The following is a 20,932-nucleotide window of genomic DNA, read 5'->3' on the forward strand; positions in this document are numbered from 1 at the left end:
CGGCCGGAAGTGTAGGTTCACTGGTTAGTGCTCAGGCTGCTGTCACTTCTGGTTCGAGCCTTTACCTACTTCAGCAGTCGTCCGCGACAGCGCCGCTTCCGGGTACGGCCGGAAGCGTAGGTTCACTGGTTAGTGTACAGACTGCTGTCACGTCCGGTTTCGAGCCTTGCCCTACGGCAGCAGTCGTACGCGACGGCTGTGCTTCCAGTTCCGGCTGGAAGTATCGGTTCACTGGTTAGTGCACAGGCTACTGGCACGTCCAGTTTGAACCTTGCCTTACGGCGGCGGTCGTACGCGACCTCTGCGCTTCTGGCTGCGGACGGAAGGTGAGCTCACCGGTTAGTGCACAGGCTGCTGTCACTTCTGGTTCGAGCTTGCCCTACTTCAGCTGTCGTCCGCGACAGCTTTGCTTCTGGTTCCGGCTGGAAGCGTAGGTTCACTGGTTAGTGCACAGACTACGGTCACGTTCGGTTTGAACCTTGCCTTATGTCGGCGATCGTGCGCGACCTCTGCGCTTCTGGCTCCGGCCGGAGGTGGGGGCTCACTGGATAGTGGACCTGCTATGGTCCCATCTGGTTTGAGTCTGGTTTTTTCGTCAGCAGTGCCCTTTGGGCTTGCAGGCTCCCTGCCTCAGGCGGATTAGCAGCTACCACACACTTTGGTAGTGGGTTCTGCCGTTCTCCTCACTTCCTGTGCCTTTGGTCTTCGACGCCTCTCATCCTCCTCTTAGTCAGGGGTGAAGTTTGGCCGTTGACTTGCAGGAAAGGGGCTTCAGGCTCCGGCCTTCCCAGCTTCGGGACATTAGCGGCTCAGAGGAAGTTGCCTTTGCCCAGGATGTCCCGGAGTTTGCTGTCGTCTTTTGCCCCTCTGCGTGCACCTTTGCCGGTCACGCCGGAACTTCTTCTTTGGGGAACGTTTCGAGTCCCCTGCTCTCTGAGCAGACTCTCTTCCCCTCTGAGGAAGTGGGCAGACAGCTTTTGGAACTTGCTTCCATTTCGGAGACACTCCTTTACGGAGTCCTTGGCGCCCTTTACACTCAGTAAAGAGCAGGACGCAGGGGATGCTTTCTCCACCTTTGCTAGGGCGATTTTAGAGCGGAGAAGGCCCTCCTCTCTGCACAATGCCCATATGGTCATGTACAGACGGGACTTGTTCCTCGCCCATTCCTAGTTTGTGGGGAATCAATGAGAGACACCCTTAGTTCTTCACCCTTGGTGGATGGGTCTCTCTTCGGCCTCCTGGCCTCTAAGGCCTCCTGGCCTTCAAGTCCTCCTGGCCTCCTGGCCTCTGAAGCCTCCTGGCCTCTAAGGCCTCCTGGCCCCCAAGGCCTCCTGGTCTCCAAGGCCTCCTGGCCTCCCAGGCCTCTAAGGCCTCCTGGCCTCCAAGGTCTCCTGGCCTCCCAGGCCTCTAAGGCCTCCTGGCCTCCAAGGTCTCCTGGCCTCCAAGGCCTCCTGGTCTCCAAGGCCTCCTGGTCTCCAAGGCCTCCTGGCCTCCCAGGCCTCTAAGGCCTTCTGGCCTCCAAGGTCTCCTGGCCTCCAAGGTCTCCTGGCCTCCAAGGTCTCCTGGCCTCCAAGGCCTCCAAGGCCTCCTGGCCTCCAAGGCCTCCTGGCCTCTAAGGCCTCCTGGCCTCTAAGGTCTCCTGGCTTCCAAGGCCTCCTGGCCTCTAAGGCCTCCTGGTCTCCCTGGCCTCCATGGCCTCTAAGGTCTTCTGGCCTCTAAGGTCTCCTGGCATCCAAGGCCTCCCTGGCCTCCTGGCCTCCAAGGAGATAAAGATTTGTAGGGACCTTCAGGTCTCTTCTTTTGCTCTTCAAACTTTGAAGCAGCAAAACGGGCTCTACCTAAGCAGACTCAGCTTTTTCAGGCTAAGTCCTCAGCTCAGGTTTATCCGGAGAGGTTCTTCCTTTCACAGACGTCTTAGTCTGTGCTTTTTGGGAACAACAGCCGGCTTTAGGGCATCCGGGTTTTTTAGCCTCGGCTGGTGCAACGGCCATTTCATCCGTTGGTGGTGGTGGTTGTTGTTTGCTCTTTTGGGCTCGGTCCTTGTGGGTCTTTCGCCGTTTTAGACTCTGTCTTTCTCTAGCGATCGGACTGGTTCTGGTGTTTCGTCCAAACTTAAGGTTTACTTGAGTTGGCCTCGGAAGTTACATTCAGATTTTACTGAGTTTGCATTGGTTTTAGCAATGCATGGTGAGGGGTCATTCTTGTGGCCTATCACTTTTCTCAGCTTTATTGGCTAACCCTCCCCTTTCGGTGGAGGTCTAGTTAATTTCCTGGTTTCTTGGTGCGGGCTTTCAGCCCAGCATCTTTGATGGCAGGTCTACGGGCGTTCCGGCTCTCAGCCTTAGCTCGTGTAATAGTCTCCTGCCTGGCATGGGCGACTACGGTCTCCGTGTCTCTAGAATTTGTGTCTTCCTCTTCTCCCTCATCCTGCCATGAGGCGAGTCGGGTCGACTTCCGGTGGGGTGGGTTGCCTGTTAAGGTCACCCTTCTACCATTTGCATCTATTTCGGACTCTTGCCTGTTGTGTTCCGTGTCTGATTCTCGGTTCTGAGGTATCAGACGTGTTTGGTTTTTCAGCCAGACTCAGGAATTTTCTGGGCTCGGTCGGCCGCGATTTTTGCTTCGGGCCCTTCTTCTTGAGGACTCTCGTTCAGGGAGTCTTAAGGCTGGTTAGCTTCACAGTTTTCTGTTTTCCTTTCCAGTCTCGTTTCTGTTTTGGGTTTTTGATTTTCTTTCATTTACCTACAAGCAGACTGCTTTGTGATCACTCTGACCTTAGTCATTTCGGTTAGAGTCACCGGTCACATCAGGCTTTGGTCACCGCGTTCTCCGCTCTGCTGGCGGCTTACACTTTTCGTAGGCCGCTTCTTCCTCTGTTTACCTCCCTCTGTGCTTCTGCATGGACTGGTAGTGGACTTCTGGTGACCGTCTCTTCTGAGTTGTTTCTTGGAGTTTGACTCTGGTTTTTTGTACTCAGACGTCTCTCTCTCTTTCTAGGAAACAGGTCACTCCTCTCTGGAGCTGACCGTTATCTCTCCGGCCTTTCGGGCCTCTCTCCATGCCAAGGCTTTTTCTTTGGCATGATTGTCTTACGGTCCTGGGGAAGGTTGGTGCTTTTCATTTATGATCGGTCAACCTTACGCTTAGTCGTTTCCAGGGTTTTTGGCATTTCCTTCCAATAGTAAGGGGGGGGGGGGGGGGCAGCTTGTCTGTCCCTCTACTCGGCTCGGGTTATTCAAGACTTGAGCCCCTTTCTGGGCTGTTTTTTATGGTTCAGGAGATGGGAAGAAGTGCTGAGCACAGCTTACGGGCTCTCTGATGCTGTCTTTCGCATTTTTTGCCTGAGCGGCATTGCGACTGTCTTTTAGGTTGGTTCTCGGTCCTCGTTCTGTCTTTTGGCAGTGGGCCAGTTCCTGGCAAGGGTTTTAGAGTGAGCTAGATGTTTTCTTTCTCACCGGCTCTTTCCCTGATGTTTGGCAGTGGGCCTGTTTTTTGGCGAGGGATTCTCTTTCCCTCCGCCTTGGCGTCGCTTTCGGCTATCTTTCCCCTAGGCTCAGCCCGAGCTCTTTTTCCAGGGCCTGGGCCTCCTCCTCGGCCGTTTTACGGTCTGGGAGGTTGGATGATGTCCTGCACACAGCTTACTGGTGCTCGGCTTTTGTCTTTATCAGTTTAATAGGGAGACATTGCTGCCTTGGGCCTCTTCCTTGGCCGTCTTGCGGTCCCACAGAATGAGCGAAGTCTTGAATACAGCCTTTTGGCGATCAGACGATGTATTCATCAGCTTTTATCTGAGAGACATTGCTTCGCTCTGTAACGATGGATCAAGGTCCCTGCCTGCCTTGGTGGCAGCGGGCCAGTGCATTTCCAGAAATTGATGGTGAGTTTGAACCTTTTTTGATCTTACCCACCTCCTGGTTGGAGTTATCTGCAAATCATGTGATTCGGAGTAAGAATATGTAATTATAATCGAAAATTTTTATCTAAATTTTGATTTGATTAATATACTTACCCGAATCACATGAGTAATTCCCTCCCTCCTGCCCCGCTCGATATTTTAATGTTCTATTAGTCGATTGAAGGGGTATCACGTGACCAGCACCATTGATGACGTAGTAGGCTACATGGGACGTAACCCAGGGTGTCAGTCATGCTGGTGCAGTCACTTTTTTAGTTGGGGTTGCTCCCCTTATACCTAGACGGGGTAGCTTTTATCATAACCTAAGCATCGAAGTGGGTCAATGCAAATCATGTGATTCGGGTAAGTATATTAATCAAATCAAAATTTAGATAAAAATTTTCGATTTCACTGTACCAAATCTGTGTAAAAACCTAAACCTGTACAAGAGTACAGTAGAACCCCCCTTTTAAGATCCCCCAATTTAAAAGACTCCCTCCCATAAGACCTTGTTTTCTTGGACTTTCTGTTCTTAACCTCTGTAAAACTAAAATTACCCCCATTTAAGACTCCTTCCTTTTTAAGACCCGATTGGGGCGGGGATGTAGCTCAGTCGGTAGCGCGCTGGATTTGTATCCAGTTGGCCGCTGTCAGCGTGAGTTCGTCCCCACGTTCGGCGAGAGATTTATTTCTCAGTCATGCAACTTTGTGTGCAGACTCTCCTCGGTGTCCGAACACCCCCCGTGTGTACACGCAAGCACAAGACCAAGTGCGCACGAAAAAGATCCTGTAATCCATGTCAGAGTTCGGTGGGTTATAGAAACACGAAAATACCCAGCATGCTTCCTCCGAAAACGGCGTATGTAAGTGGCGGAGTAAAAATAGTCATACACGTAAAAGCCGTGGGAGTTTCAGCCCATGAACGAACAAACAAACAAACAAACAAACAAGACCCGATTTTCTGTGGAGGTCTTCAAACATAGGTTCCACTGTACATGAGAAATGTCAGAATTTTCCTTGCAAATGAGGTCAAAGTTATAAGTTAAATGTAGAGATAGACAGCTCTGTCTCCACCGCATGGTTTATGCCAAGCCTATGATTTACTAGTCTTGGTGAAAAAATATGCAGTGCGTTTCGTTTCATTCTGTAAGGCCCACAGATTGACAATTAGTAATTTAAGTATAGATTTTGCTTTACGCGACTTGTTAATTTCTGCAGTAGAAATGTTACAATGACACACAGCAGCAGTGTCATAAGTCTAGATACTGTAGTCATTTCCGACATTTGATTCAACTTAACACGCTTCTGATTATTTTCAGATGGTAGTGGTGTGCCAGCCAAGAAAGGTCGCATACAGGTAAAGCATTTTGTGTGTGCTTGTCGCTTTTGTGACCACTAGTACTGATTTTACTAACTTTGTTTGAGAGGCAGGACCTGAAGCAGACCTGGAAGAATGCTGGGGGGGGGGGGGGGGGGGGGGGGCGGGGGTGTGTTAAGGTCACTTGCAGTTGCATACATGTCGGAGCTCTTGTCTGTCATTTTCACCAGTCACTAAGTAATGTATGACTTACCAGACCTGTTTACCCTTACGATTTTGGCGTAATTTATTACGATTTTCTGCAAAAAATACGCCATTCCGCTATCCGTGTCAAGACTACGATTTTCAATTCACATGTTTGGCATTGTTGTGTTTTGTTTGTGAATGATGGATATATGTGCATGATTGCGTTTCGCAGACACAGTTGTCATGTGCGTTGTAATTGGCGACGAATGCTGGATGATTACTATTTTTGTGCCAGGATTACTATTTTTGGGGCTGAGCATTACTCCAAAAAACTTATGGGGGTAAACAGGTCTGACTTACAATCTATTCCAAATGAGAGGCTGTACTGTATCAGTTTGACCGGTCAAAATTTTACCAACCCTTTAGGCTTTATTTAAATTTACATTGTTCATTTTCCCATGTGAGGACATCTTCACATGCGTTCTTAGCACACTTACAAAATTGTACACAGGCATGAACACTCACATACACACACATACAGACGCACTCACACACATACATACACACACACACACACAGAAAACACATTTCTTTAAAAACTATTGTACACTGCCTCCCCACCCTCCCCCCAAAAGAAGAAAAAAGAATCACATCCTAACCGTTTTTCACTTGCATCAGTGTATGCTTACAGCTCCCTGAGCACGGGGTGACCAATGACCGCCTGGTGGGCCGCTGGACACAGCGAGAGCTGGAGGAGCTGCACATGTTCTCCGCACAGCTGCTGGGCAAGCACCACCACCTGGCCAGCAACCTGACATCGCAGGACAGCGTCTTGCAGCAGATCGAGACAGTGGTGCAGCACTCCAGGGACAAGGAGCCGGTGGAGGAGCAGACCGCTGCCCTCCTGCAGCGCTTGCAGCAGCGTCTTATTGGCATCAAGGTAGGAAAAAGGGTTGAGTTTGTAATGAGTGCATTAAGCTTTGAAGCAGCGTCTTATTGTCATCAAGGTGGGAAAAGAGGGTGCATAAGCTTTGAAGAGAATGTCCAAGTAAATTATTGAAGGCTGGTGCAGTGCAAGGTAGGAAGAGGGGTTTAAGCTTTGACTTTGAGGAGAATGTCCAACTGAATTGTTTCTTAATGAAGACTGATGCCCTCTTGCAGTGCCTGCAGCAGCGTCTTATGGTCATCAAGGTGGCGGGGGCACTTATGGCAGAATGACCAAGGTCTTTTATGTGCCACTGTGGTGACACGGGGGTGGGATATGGATACCGTCTCTGAGTCTGCACATAAAGTTGACCCGTGTCTGTCCCTACCGGGATTCGAACTTGTGACCTAGGGATCACAAGTCCAGTGCTCTACCAACCCTTTGGGCAGGAAGAGGAGTTAAGTTTGTAATGAGTACATACACTTTGAAAATAATGTCCAACAAAATTGTCAGTTCTCTGCTCCAGCTCTTGCAGCAGCGTCTTATTGTGATCAAGGTAGGAAGAGGGGTTAAGTGTGTAACGAGTGCATAAGCTTTGGTTTAAACAGTGTTTTATTCAACAATGTATGGATATAATATATAATACGCATGTAAAGGATCAACAACAAGTTATAAGCTTTTATTACTAATTCAGTGCCCCATATGGCTTTTTGACCAATCAGGACGGATTCTATATGTTATAACGTTCAGGCAGGGACCCTTTTTGTTTATCACGCTAAAAATAAACAAGACAAAGTAAAAATTTAAATCAACAATATCAGCGTGATTTATTCTAAAGAATGACACTTCAATTACTGTCAGATAATACTTTCTTTATCTAAAAAATACCGAAAAGCGAGTTTTGTCGGTTGGTGCTTTACGGAACAGCGGCAAGGCACAACCTAACCCTCTGAGTGTGCAATGCCGACCCGCTCACTTGAAATCTAAATGATTACAGTTCGGAAAAATCAAGTGAAACTGCGTCACTCGCTTTATGTCAAATGTATCTTTACGTCATTTCCCATCTGTCCGGAGTCGGTTCTAAATCTGTCGCTCTCTGTTCAACAAGAAAAACCGAAGCAACCGAAACGCATGTTCAACATGGTTTATCTTGTGAGATTGTTGTGTGTCAAACGCATTTGACCTGTGAATATTCATCACGTCACGTGTGTGACTCAGATTGGCTGACCCAGGTCACGAGAATTCTTTGACTGACAGGCATAATCAGGTAGCAGCGCTCAAGTTCCCATTGCAGATGTTCTGTCTAACTCGCGCAGTCGCTTCGAAATTTCATTTGGTCGAAATAAACGGTAATAAAACCGTTATTTCTAATATGCTGACTGTTAGCAAATGATAGCAGGCATGTCTCACAAACGATATCAGCATTCGCCTGAAAGGCTCATGCTTGATATCTTTTTTCTCGACATGCCTGTTATCATTTGCTAACAATCAGCATATTAGAAATAACTCATAATAGTGGTGATCCTAAAAGGATAAACAAACATACGGATGACAATATCTTGCAGCGAGACTTTAACAGACTTTGAAGAGAATGCAACTAAATTGTTAGTTAATGAAGACTGATGCCTTCCTGCAGCTATTGCAGCACCGTCTTATTATCATCAAGGTAGAAAAAGGGGTCAAGTTTGTAACGAGTGCATAAGCTTTGAAGAGAATGTCCAACTAAATTGTTAGTTAGTGAGGACTGGTTCTTTGCAGCAGCGGCATACTGTCATCAAGGTATGGTGGTCCCTGTAATCTCAGGCCCCTCTGATGGGAGGACAACTCCCAATAAAAGACGCTTCCTGTTGTCCCCTTTTTTTTCTCCATTCAACAGAACAATCCCTCTTATGACAGGCAGTATAGGGACACTTTTTGCTGACCCCAAGGGCGTCCTCTCATCAGAGGAAAAAAAGGGTTAAAGAGGAATTTGTTTTTAGTCGTAATGAGTGTATAAGCTGTTTTTTTTACTGTTTCAGACCACACGGGAGCAGCAGCAGGAGGAACTGGGCGTGTTGAGGTCGCGCTTGCAGCATCAGATCCACAATCAGCTGCAGGCCACCCCCCCTCGCCGGCTGGCCATCGTACCCCCGCTGCCACGCTCCACCTCCGCCACCTTGGCTCTCAACGACTGCGCCCCCTCCACCCCATCCACCCCGGACTGCAACACCTTCTCCTCCTCCACGGGGATGTCCCACTGCTCCCCCCACCCCAACACACCCAACGCCGCAGCCAACTGCTCTCCGTATTCGTCATCTATCTGTTCCCCACATCCCGTCGCCAGTAGCTGCTCCCCACACCCGGCTACCCCGGGTGGGATCTACTGCTCCCCCCACACCCCCCACACCCCCGGAGTAGTTAGCAACTCCTCCCCCCACCCACACATGCAGAGCAGCCACGGGGGGACGGGGGGGATGGGGACACAGGACCAGGTGTCTGGCACCAAGGTGTGCTCCACTTCGCTCGAAAAACACTCCTCTGGTGGGGTCCTGATGGCTAGCCAGGGCCCCACTCTCCTCCAAGACTTGCTCGATTTTGATTGATGCATTACTTGGTTTTCATGTCTTGGAGGGGGGGGGGGGGGGGGGGGGGGAGGAAAGGGGGTGTTAGGGCGGAGCATTGAGGGAGAGTGGGGACTGTTGGGTAGCCAGCAGCAGACTTTCCTTCAAGACTTGCAGGATTTTGATTGATGCATTACTTCCTTTTTTGTGGGGGAGGGTTATGCGTGTTATGGGGGGAGCATGGAGGGAGTGTTGGGTAGGGTACAACGTTGCTGTAGTGATCTTACTTCTGTGGCAAGTTTGTCATAGTGGTGTAGATTTGTTTTGATACGTACTAGTTTGTTGCTATGATTAACATCAAGGGATGCTAATTTGCTGTAGGGACCATGGATCAATTCCATCAGGAAACTGTTTTCTTGGCTGTTTTTTTAATGTTGAAATAAAGGGATGGCTTTGCCTTAACCAACAACAGGGTCCTACTCACTGACATGGCATTGGCTTACTCAGTGGCCACAATTCTTTTCCTGTTGCCAACCAGGTCTAGCATGAGACTTTTAATCATGGATGACCTGTTCATTGTCTGTTGCTGTCTGATGAAGTTCCATTACTTTTTTTTTTCTTAGATCAAGGCCTTTTTGGTTGGCTTTCAAGGTTAGACTTGCTGTTATTCTTGAAATGGACTTTTGTGTGAGACGTTCGGTCGTAGACTTTGCTCAGTTTGGCAGGCTTCTGCTTCAAAATCCCAAAATTCAAAATTCCCCAAGATCAATAAGTAAACCAAATCCCTCCGGTGTTCTTTGTTTTATAATAAGGGATAACCATTTTTGTGACATTTGAACTCTTTCGTTTGCTTGCCTGGTTACTGGTGGCCTGTTTTTGTAAGATTTTAAATTTTGAAACGGGTCGACCCCACTTTTGTGAATGGCAGATATACTGTTCACATCCAACAACGTACACAGTGTGGTTAGTTGTTTTCCAAGTCTCACAAGACTTTTTTGATACCTTAGCTCCTTGACTGTCTCCATTCATGGCACAAACAGCACGCAGGATTGAAAAAGACTTTGATTTTGTGTTGTCTGAAATCAGGGCAAAAACAGCATAAAGATTAGCAAGACTTTGATTTTGTGTTGTCTGAAATCATGGCAAAAACAGCATAAAGATTAGCAAGACTTTGATTTGTGTCGTCTCCAATCATGGCAGAAACGGCATACAAGATTAGCAAGACTTTGATTTGTGTTGTCTGAAATCATGGCAGAAACGGCATACAAGATTAGCAAGACTTTGATTTGTGTCGTCTCCAATCATGGCAGAAACGGCATACACAAATTAGGAAGACTTCAATTTTGTGTTGTCTGAAATCATGGCAGAAACGGCATACAAGATTAGCAAGACTTTGATTTTGTGGGCTGTTTAATCATCTTTTAGTGTGGGGAAACTGTGTTACAAAGCTTTGGAGGTTTCCATTCATGGAAGTGACCGAACGTTAATCATGGACAGGGTAGCTGCGAGACTTTACTGCATGTAAATGCTTGACCGGATGATACCAGAGATAATTATGTCCGTGTGGCAAGAATCAGACAGCAGAGCACATCCTGCAGGCTTGTCCATACCACAGTGCTCTGAGGGACACCATCTGGACAGAGGAGACAGCGCTACAAAAGAAGCTATACGATCCCAAAGAGGACTTGGAGAGGACAGCACGTTTCGCCCTGCAGTCCGGACTGACGATCTAACAGCGAACGACAAGAAGAAGAAGATTAAAAAGAGAGATCGCTCACTCTCTCATTAGCCTTACTATAGATTTTGAAGACAAAGATTGTCGTTTCGACCAAACCACAATGTCAAAAACATCAAAATGTGACTTAAGGCGTTGTTACAGCATGCGCTCTCGACCAGCTTGGGCCTGAAATCGCATACTTCCAGCACGGTCAATTTTTTGCACCTGTGCAGTATGTGACTGAGACATCTGATGACACTTTCCATTTTCCTGAATTAATTGATGAATGTTGTAGAAGGCTTTTCTTTTAGACTCGAATGAGCAATTTCGAATTATAGTATGTCTGTCGATGATTCCTGAATCTTTTTGACTTTGTCATCTGAGTGTATTTGTAAGACAAAATTAATGATAAATGAAGCTGCTAGCCTGTCTTTCAGTGTTGACAGAGTGCCAGACATGTCTTTGATTAACAGACACATTTTGACTATACATGTATTTACTTGGCTGAGGAGAGTAATGTTGCATAAATGGCACTTATGTGATAAGTAAATTTGCCTGATCACATTTGATTGTAATAACCACAGTGATGAATAAAGTACGTAAGAGAGACAGTCGATGAAGCTGCCTCATGTTCCTTCATTCACCGCAGGCTGGTGCAAGACAATAATGTGTCCCTCCACCACGGAATGAGTCGGATGTCACCTCGCTCGGTTCTGCGCTAGGCCTAATAAAGTAATATTATACGTCCGGGGGTTGTTAGGTATCGCTGTGAGGGTCACCTTAGTCACAGGCTGATAACTCGAAAAGTTTTCGCTCTTTTCTTAAACGATTTTCACCACTGGATAGAGCATAAAAAAACAACTTTAAGAAAATGTAAAAATATAAAAATCATCCAAAGGTGACATGCGACTCATTCCGTGGTGGAGGGTCACATATATTCTGCACATTCTGCTGAATACCTGTATCGCACAACAGTTGTGTCATACATTAGGCTTACGTTTTTTGTGTTTGAAAAGCTCAGCTGGCAGGTGATCTCTTTTTCGTTGTTGAATTGGCAACAACACCTTATTTTTTTTTTTAATAAAAGAAAGTTGAAATTCAGATCTCAGATAGTGCTTCATCCACTGCGTCCTACCTGCATATCTTACTATGAAAGATTTATTTCATGGGAAAAGAGTTGAGATTTGAATTTTATTTAAAAAAAGAATACATGTACCTGTAAGCTGTCCAAATCTGGGGGGGGGGGGGTGGGGGGGGGGTGGAGGGGGGATTCAATAATCGATCATGTGCACAATCAGATATCTGTCAATGTTTTACAGGCAGTGAGAACATTCTTCCACTGGGTTGTCTTCAAATTGAAGGATGATCATATCTCGTGTAAAAGCCTGGACAAATTTGTGGGAGTGAGTTTAGTTATGATTGTATACACTAGAAGGATGGTACGTTAAAACAAATTTGCTCTGTCTCTTTTTCTCTCTCTTCCGGCTTGAAGTTGTTCCCTACCAAACTAAACCACAATTTTCCAGTTTTCTTTTATTATTTTATTTTATTATCATTGTTTCTTTTATTTCCAATTTTGATTTGAGTTGATTAATGGCTGTGACAATTTTGTGAAAATGCTCCTGGTTGATATTTCTGTTGTTGTGATAAAAATGTTCTGTTATTAGTATTAAGCTGATGTGTGCTTACATGTGATAGGGATCAAATTCGCTCAGAGGGATGACATGTACAGAACCTTTAACACATTGTAAGACTGAGTTCAGGTTTTGTGCCATGCAACATTGGCACATACAATCTGAAAATGACCCACAAGAATTTTATTCAGTGCATCAAAATCACTTACAACTGACGGGCGAAATGGCGCAGTGGTAAGACGTCGCCTCCTAATCGGGAGGATGTGAGTTCGAATCCCGGTCGCTGCCGCCTGGTGGGTTAAGAGTGGAGATTTTTCCGATCTCCCAGGTCAACTTATGTGCAGACCTGCTAGTGACTTAACCCCCTTCGTGTGTACACGCAAGCACAAGACCAAGTGCGCACGGAAAAGATCCTGTAATCCATGTCGGAGTTCGGTGGGTTATGGAAACATGAAAATACCCAGCATGCCCACCCAACGAAAGCGTTGTGAAACTGACTCATGCTCTCAGAGTATAGCGTGGGGAACCCAAATGGGCAAACGAGCTCACACGTCACCAGAATTTCTGGAACGCTGAAGAAGATGAACTTACAACTGGGCTACCCTGTGCACAGTGTACAGCGCTTGAATTTGGACTGAGAACAGCAAAAGTGTGCATCAAACCGAACACACTTATGCAAACATACACAATTTTGTATGGGGATAAAGTGGCAAATCCTAAGCTAAGATTGCACCATTTAGCTTCTTTTGGACCCTAAGTCCAACTTTGGTTGATGGGGTCAAATGACCAGCCCGGTTTCATTTACCAGTGCGCCCTGCGCCATTGGCGCATTAAATCTGAAAATGTCCCATCACAATTCCCTTTAGTGCGTCAAAGGGCGCATTGAGATTACGTACCACTGTGCCATCAAATGTACACTTTACATCGGATTACACACACACACACACACACACACACACACACACACTCACACACACATACATAGATAACACGATATAGCGGCTAATTCTCTGATGGCACCATATATTGCACCATTTTGCATCTTTGGTCAAAACGCGTACAAGCCTCTTTGGCGCTTCTTGCCTTCGACTATGTCCCATCAGATTTTGGTTGAGGGGGACAAATGTCCCATTGCCTTTTTCTCCCAGGCTAAACCCTGAATGACTCATAGTGTTTTCTCCCAGGCTGAACTGTGCGCATGTGGGCTGCACTTTTGTTTTGTGTGTGTGTTGTTGTTGTTGTGGTGGTTTTTGTTGTTGCAAAAAACCCTGCTTTTTGTGCGTTCGTTCAAGAATGAAGAAAAAGAAAGAAATCCTTGAACATGAATCTGAAATTAGAAAGATTCTGACATTTGAGTCCAGCTAGTATACCTCTGACTAATTTCTGACTAACATTCTGTTAGAGCATGTGCCATACAGATTGTTGAACAACTCTTGTTGTATCCAAGTTTGCAGAGTTTCTTGTTTTTGTTCACACTGATGGAAGTTTAGAAGTTGTAACACTGTGTTAAACTTAGTTGTGGTGCTTCTGTTAATGTATGTTACTGATATTGTTGACTGTCTCGTAAGGTTCGTAAGGTTTTCAGTATACATGTAATTGTGTTCCTGAAACATCAATGGTGCTTTGAAACATGTTGATTACCTGTAGCTTTAGGTAACGTTTTGCTGCTTACAGTTTATTTTGTTATTGCACATAGTAGTGGTAAAACGTTCTGTTTTGTTGAAATGCAAATGGACAAACAAAATAGCTCCTGTTGTTATGCTGCCTATTGTTTATAAGTGGCTAAATTGTAAAGGAAACAAGGTATATTTTGAGATAACTAATATGATCAAAATAAGTTAAATAGAAGGTTATAGTCAAGTCAAACTTAATTTACGTTCTTATAACATTAGCATAGTTTAGGGTCTGGTTAAGAGAATTTCCATGCACCATTGAAACCTTTTGACGGACACAATAGCCCAGTGGTTTACACGTCGGCCTTGCATGTGGAAGGCCCAGGGTTCAAATCCCGGCCGCGCCTGGTGGGTTAAGGGTGGACATTTTTCCGATCTCCCAGGTCAACTGTGCAGACCTGCTAGCGCCTTAGCCCCCTTCTTGTGTACACGCACGCACAAGTCCAAGTACACGTGGAAGAGATCCTGTAATCCATGTCAGAGTTCGGTGGGTTATAGAAACACAAATATATCCAACATGTATCCCCTGAAAACGGAGTATGGCTGCGTAAATTGTGTGGGGAAAAAAGCTGTCATACATGCAAAAGCCTACTTGTGCAAAGAATGAGAGAGTACATGGGAGTTGCAGCCCATGAACGCAAAAGAAGAACATTTTTCTTCAGCCTCTTTGGCTTTAAATAAGGTGCAACTAAGTAAGCATACTTTGATGCATTAGCATGACTACTAAAGTGTAGTGAAAGAGAGAGAGGGAGAGAGAGAGAGAGAACATGTGTGCAGTGTCTGTATTTGCTTGCTTTGTCAAAGACATGTTTAGGCCAAACAAAAAAAATTTTCTGTTTCTGGTCACCCGACCGACCCTTAATTTCGGCGCCGACCCTAAACTTTTTTTTTCCAAACTCAAAAAATTTTCCCATTTGTCCAAGCTCAAGATGTAAGATGTCTCAAGTCTTCTTTTCTGTTTCATCATGGAAATATCAGACCAGGTAAACAAAGAAAAACATGTCATACTCTTTCAGTCTTTGTCACAGATTTGTAAATGTGTTGAGTGTCTTGTCTCTATGTATAGTGAATCCAGTCTCTTTGCGCGATTTAAGGGGGCCCGGGTAGCTCAGGTGGTAGAGCACTGGACTTGTGATCGAGAGGTCGCTGGTTCGAATCCGGGCCGGGACGGACACGGGTCAACTTTATGTGCAGACCCAGAGACGGTATCCATCTCCCACCCCCGTGTCACCACAATGGCACGTTAAAGATCTTGGTCATTCTACCATAAGTGCAGATGGCTGATACCACCTAAACACGCAAACATCAAAAAGCCGTGAGGGCGTAAAACTCGAATCGTATAAACCAATTCATGTCCAATATAGGCAATTAAGACCTGACGGACAATAAGCCCCTTAAAATTTACTTTGCGCGATTTTTAAAGTTAGTTTTATTGGTCTACATTTGGGGGAAAAAAATAAAAATTAAAAAAAAAAAATCCCTACCTACCTTCCCTATATTTTTTAGCTGTGTTACCAGAAACAGACAATTTTATTTTTTTTTCCTTATATTTGATGTGGGGAGGGAATTATAATTGTCTCTTTGAATCGGTAGTAATCTTTCACATAGAAATGAATGGTCTTTTAAAAGTTAAAACTGTTTGTTTGGGAGTAAAAGTCTTAGTCCAAGAGAATAACCAGCTTGTTTGTTGTTTTTATATATATTTTTGTTTTTGCCTGTGTTATCATCATGCTCTTTTTCTGCCTACGTTTCATGAGTGTGATTTTACACTTGATGTTTGAAGTATTTTCCACCACAAGTAATGGCAGATTTACATGAGAATTAATTTAGGTTTGGCATCTTTATTGATGTTCAATTCGGGATGGATGAAAGAGATGATTTTTTGCTTGAAGGGATCATCATGTAGAACCTGGATGCATTGTTCACTTTTATGCTAATTTTGTCAGTAGCAGTACCTGCAAAGATGAACATACAGTGAAACCCTCCTTAAAATGGGGTAACTGGTTCTACTGTATATCTGTGCGAAAGTTCGGGCAGTATGAATACATTTTGATAATGGTAATGATCATAATAAACATCATGATGATGAAAGTGATACATTAAATAACATCATAATGAGTACAAGTATGAGTGATATATTAACTGTTGATAAGGGTATACATATGCTTGTGGCTGTAGTATATAACCCATCAGGGCTATATAAGTGATAAAGACAAGGTAGACATAAAACAGAATCATACATTTTTATTGGTTTCATTATGAAGAGATGATGGAGACGGGTGGAGACGTGATAATGAAGATAACGGCCATAATACGTATATGTAATAAAACGAGAACGTTTGCAATTATACACTAGTCTTAGAAATGTTAAATTACATGCAGTACATTAGAATAATGTGAAAACAGATACTTAGATACTTGTCACTGTCATTCAGCAAATGTTTAGTATATATATCAATACCTAACGTTCTTGCATCATATCATGAGATTGGTTAAAATTAGGCCATATCAGAATGTTGTTTGACAATTCAGCAAGTTATTTTGCTTCTGGCCCTCTTGTGTACTTTGGCTTTAGTCCCCATTAGTTATATGTTCCGAGTGTTTTGAATTTCATTTGTTTATACTTTATTTTATTTTATTTTCTGAACTTTTTTTCATTTTGTTTTGATTTTTAACTGGTGGCTTTGGGATTCTGAAGAAAATGAATGTATTTTGCATTGTTTATTAGTTAAACTTTTATCATGAATACCACACACAATGTTTGATAATAGAGGGTGAAGAAGGAGAACAAAAAGAGTGGGTTCTCAATGCATTAGAAGATGTGCTCAGTTTCATTTTGGTAAAAGTGAGAAAATGATGGACAAGTCTTCACTTTGAAGTAAATACTTTTTTTGCATTGTTGTAAAAGCACAGGAGATGTAGCTTCTGCTTAAAGTGCTGTCAGTACTGTGATAAATGACCATGCTCTGTTCCTTTGTCATGTTGTATTCTGAAGGTTTTGTGCTCGAGCATTTTACGTTTTGGTTACATAATCATGTGCCCAATCAAAGGCATATTTGGATTCACATGTACATACAAAACTTATTACGAGTAAACCACTTTTGATCCTGTTATCAGATCTCTTGATATTATCATTCTGAGGTTGTATCTGTCTCTATGTCTGTCTGTCTCTGTCTGTCTGTCTCCCTCTGTGTATCTCTCTCTCTCTCTCTCTCTCTCTCTCTCTCTCTCTCTCTCTCTCTCTCTCTCTCTCTCTCTCTCTCTTCTCCACCCACCCGACCTCTCAGTAAGCACCAGCTATCCTTTTCTTTCTGTCTTTGGAGTGTGTTCAGTTTCATGAACATATCGTTCAGGATATATGTAATGCAGTGGAGATTCGTGGCATGTTGCTGAGTTTATTTTGTGAATATCCAGTTGCAATGCTTTTTATCCATGTGCAATTGCTTTATATCTAAATGAACACGACACGAGTCAAGTTGTATTGTTATACAAACGTGATTCATGATGCATGATTTGTAGAAAGTTGGGGGGGGAGGGGGTATGGGAGCTGCTATGTTGGGGCCAAACTGTATTTTACGCAATTATTGTCAAATATTGATATATTTGTATGATTATCTGATTTTAGTGAATAAATGATGGATTTTTTAAATAACGTGTATGTTTTGTGTGTGCATTTGCATGGATGTGACTCTTGATGTCTGCGAACACAGGTGTTTTTTCCCGTTTATAATTGTTACTTGCACAATTAGCACCCTTTGTCTTGGTGTGTGTATTTTGTGGTTTTTTTTTTTACCGGAGATACCTTTTGTTACTGTGACCGTGTAGTATATCAAGGACTCCCTACACAACAGGTGCTTGGCATCTTCAAATAACAGCAATGAGTATGAAGTATTAATTGCTCCTTAATGGAGTGTGCACGTTAAAGATCCCACGATTGACAAAAGGGTCTTTCCTGGCAAAATTGCTTAGGCACAGTTAATAATTGTCTACCTATACCCGTGTGACTTGGAATAATAGGCCGTGAAAGGTAAATATGCGCCGAAATGGCTGCAATCTACTGGCCGTATAAAATTTCATCTTACACGGCATCACTGCAGAGCGCCTAGAACTGTACCCACGGAATATGCGCGATATAAGACTCATTGATTGATTGATTGATTGATTGATTAATGAAGATTTATGCGGTTCTCGGGTTAGCACTGTAATTATTCATTGAACAAACCAAACCATTCTAAAGCTGCAAATGTTAGCATATGTGTACCCCCCGCGGGTTAGGGGGAAGAATTTACCCGATGCTTCCCAGCATGTCGTAAGAGGCGACTAACGGATTCTGTTTCTCCTTTTACCCTTGTTAAGTGTTTCTTGTATAGAATATAGTCAATGTTTGTAAAGATTTTAGTCAAGCAGTATGTAAGAAATGTTAAGTCCTTTGTACTGGAAACTTGCATTCTCCCAGTAAGGTAATATATTGTACTACGTTGCAAGCCCCTGGAGCAAATTTTTGATTAGTGCTTTTGTGAACAAGAAACAATTGACAAGTGGCTCTATCCCATCTCCCCCCTTTCCCCATCGCGATATAACCTTCGTGGTTGAAAACAACGTTAAACACCAAATAAAGAAAGAAAGAAAGCATATGTGTAGCAGTAATTAGCCAAAACCGCTAAGTAGCAAAAAACAACAACACAAAAACACACGCTGAAAAAGCAAAAGTGTCCGCCGAAAAAATAAACGGGGGAGGCAAAATGGTTTTGAAAACTGAATTTAATGGCAAACTTGGAGCTCAGATGACACCAAATTGCACAATTTGGGTTCTTTGGAGACATTTTCCAGGGGGGGCATGCGCCCCAACACCCTGTCAATTTTGATATTACTTACAAAATTTCAGCCTTTTTTACTTTTTTCAATTTCCATGCCTGATGTTACAGGTTGTTCCAGAGATTCAAAGTTTTGTCTGTGTCGTACTCATACTTTCATAGTTTCTTGTTGCAAATCACATGTTACATCCAGTACTCCTGTTTTGAGCTATGGGATACTGTGTATATAGGGAGGGGGAGGGGGGTGTGTGCTCTATGAGCGGCTGTCTTGGCTGTCTGTGTGCATGCGTGTTTGTCTGGAAGTGCCTGAGTCATCTATGAGTCTGTGCCTAAGTTTCTGCTTCGGTACTTATTTTCTCCGAAAAACCCTGAAAACCCTCGAAAACGTCATGAGAAATTTGAAAGATGTGTCCTTAGATCCTGTTTTGTTGACATGTTTGATTGAAATCTAACTTAAATCTGCAACTTTCACCGTTCATGGCTTTGTTTTCGTGTTCGTGAGAGGATTGACGAAGGTGCAGAAGTATTTGAAGAAAATGAACTCTAAGGCACAAAAACACTGAAACCAGACGATGTGAGCGTCATTGTTGTTTTCATTTATTATTTTGACATGGTTTTCTACAGAAAAAAAGATGATCTTCTGGTTGACGTAAACAACACGCCGTTTCCTGCCCCATAAATGATGTCCTTTCCTGTTTTGCAATAATACCTACGCAACTGACCTGGATACACCCTTTCCTGTTGGGCAATAATACGGGTGCGTATCGCTAGCGCTACGTGTCATTTGTGCTACGTGTCATTTGTCCTACGTGTCATTTGTGCTACGTGCCGCTATCGCTACGTTGATTAGTGCTACAAATAATTTGTCTATGAGTTGCTATCATTCGTTCATTATCACTACGTGTCGACAGCACTACATCTTTTAGCGCTACGTGTCATTATCACTACGTGTCGAAACCACTACTTACTGACGATACTCTCTTTCTCATTTTTGAGTCACTTGAGAAAAAGTGACTCTATGTAATCGGTCAGTGTTAGTCTGTCCGGCCGGCCGTCCGGCCGGCCGTCCGTAGACACCACCTTAACGTTGGACTTTTCTCGGAAACTATCAAAGCGATCGGGCTCATATTTTGTTTAGTCGTGACCTCCATTGACCTCTACACTTTAACGATGGTTTCGTTGACCTTTGACCTTTTTCAAGGTCACAGGTCAGCGTCAAAGGAAATCTTAGACATTTTATATCTTTGACAAAGTTCATCGGATGTGATTGAAACTTTGTAGGATTATTCTTTACATCAAAGTATTTACATCTGTAGCCTTTTACGAACGTTATCAGAAAAACAAGGGAGATAACTAGCCTTTTCTGTTCGGCAACACACAACTTAACGTTGGGCTTTTCTCGGAAACTATAAAAGTGACCGGGCTCAAATTTTATGTGAACGTGACTCATTGTGTTGTGAATAGCAATTTCTTCCTGTCCATCTGATGCCTCAAATAATATTCAGAACTGCGAAAGTGACTCGATCGAGCGTTTGCTCTTCTTGTTTTCTCTCGCTCTCACTCCTTCTGGTTTGTGTGTGTGTATGTATGTCTGTTTCAGTGTGTGTGTTTGTGTGTGTGTCTGTCTGTGTGTGTGTATGTGCGTGTGTGTCTGTCTCTCTCTATCTTTCTCTCTCTCTCTTGCTCACTCGCTGGTTCACTCACTCTGTCTCTCTGTCTCTCTGTCTCTATCTGTCTCTGTCTGTCTGTCTGTCTGTCTCTCTCTCTCTCTCTCTCTCTCTCTCTCTCTCTCTTTGTGGCCTTAATATAATAAACCATTCTGAGTTCTGAGTACTCTCTCTCTCTCTCTCTCTCTCTCTCTCTCTCTCTCTTAATCGCTGTACCTCTTTAAACATCGCTCTCTCCTTGTCTCTCCCGCTCTCCTCTCCTATCTCCCCATCTGTCTTTCTGTCTTCTCTCGCTCTTTCTTTCTCGCTCGCTCTTTCCCCCTCCCCCCTCTCTCCCTTCCCCCTCCCCCCCTCTTTCCCTCTCTCTCTCTCTCTCTCTCTCTCTCTCTCGTATTATACCGTATATATACATACACGGATGTTTTTCTGTGTGTGAGTTTGTGTGTACGATACCGTGTGTACGTATGCGTTTGTGCGTGTGTGTGTGTGTGTGTGTGTGTGTGTGTGTGAGAGAGAGAGAGAGAGAGAGAGAGAGAGTGCTCAGAATGGTTTTGGCCACAGAC

The 20,932-nt window shown here is 44.2% G+C and overlaps 1 protein-coding gene across 1 annotated transcript in view; it reads left to right on the top strand.

Moving 5' to 3' along the window:
• LOC138968772 (uncharacterized) overlaps positions 1 to 8,923 on the top strand; it is a 30,149-nt gene extending 21,226 nt beyond the window's left edge. Inside the window, exons 10-12 of the mRNA XM_070341415.1 lie at positions 5,215 to 5,252; positions 6,091 to 6,339; positions 8,343 to 8,923. Coding sequence (XP_070197516.1) covers positions 5,215 to 5,252; positions 6,091 to 6,339; positions 8,343 to 8,906 — 851 coding nt within the window. The 3' untranslated portion in view covers positions 8,907 to 8,923. The remainder of the gene's footprint in view (positions 1 to 5,214; positions 5,253 to 6,090; positions 6,340 to 8,342) is intronic.
• The last annotated feature ends 12,009 nt before the right edge of the window (positions 8,924 to 20,932 follow it).

This window comes from Littorina saxatilis, linkage group LG6, assembly GCF_037325665.1.
Source record: "Littorina saxatilis isolate snail1 linkage group LG6, US_GU_Lsax_2.0, whole genome shotgun sequence".
In the NCBI taxonomy this organism is placed as follows: domain Eukaryota; kingdom Metazoa; phylum Mollusca; class Gastropoda; order Littorinimorpha; family Littorinidae; genus Littorina; species Littorina saxatilis.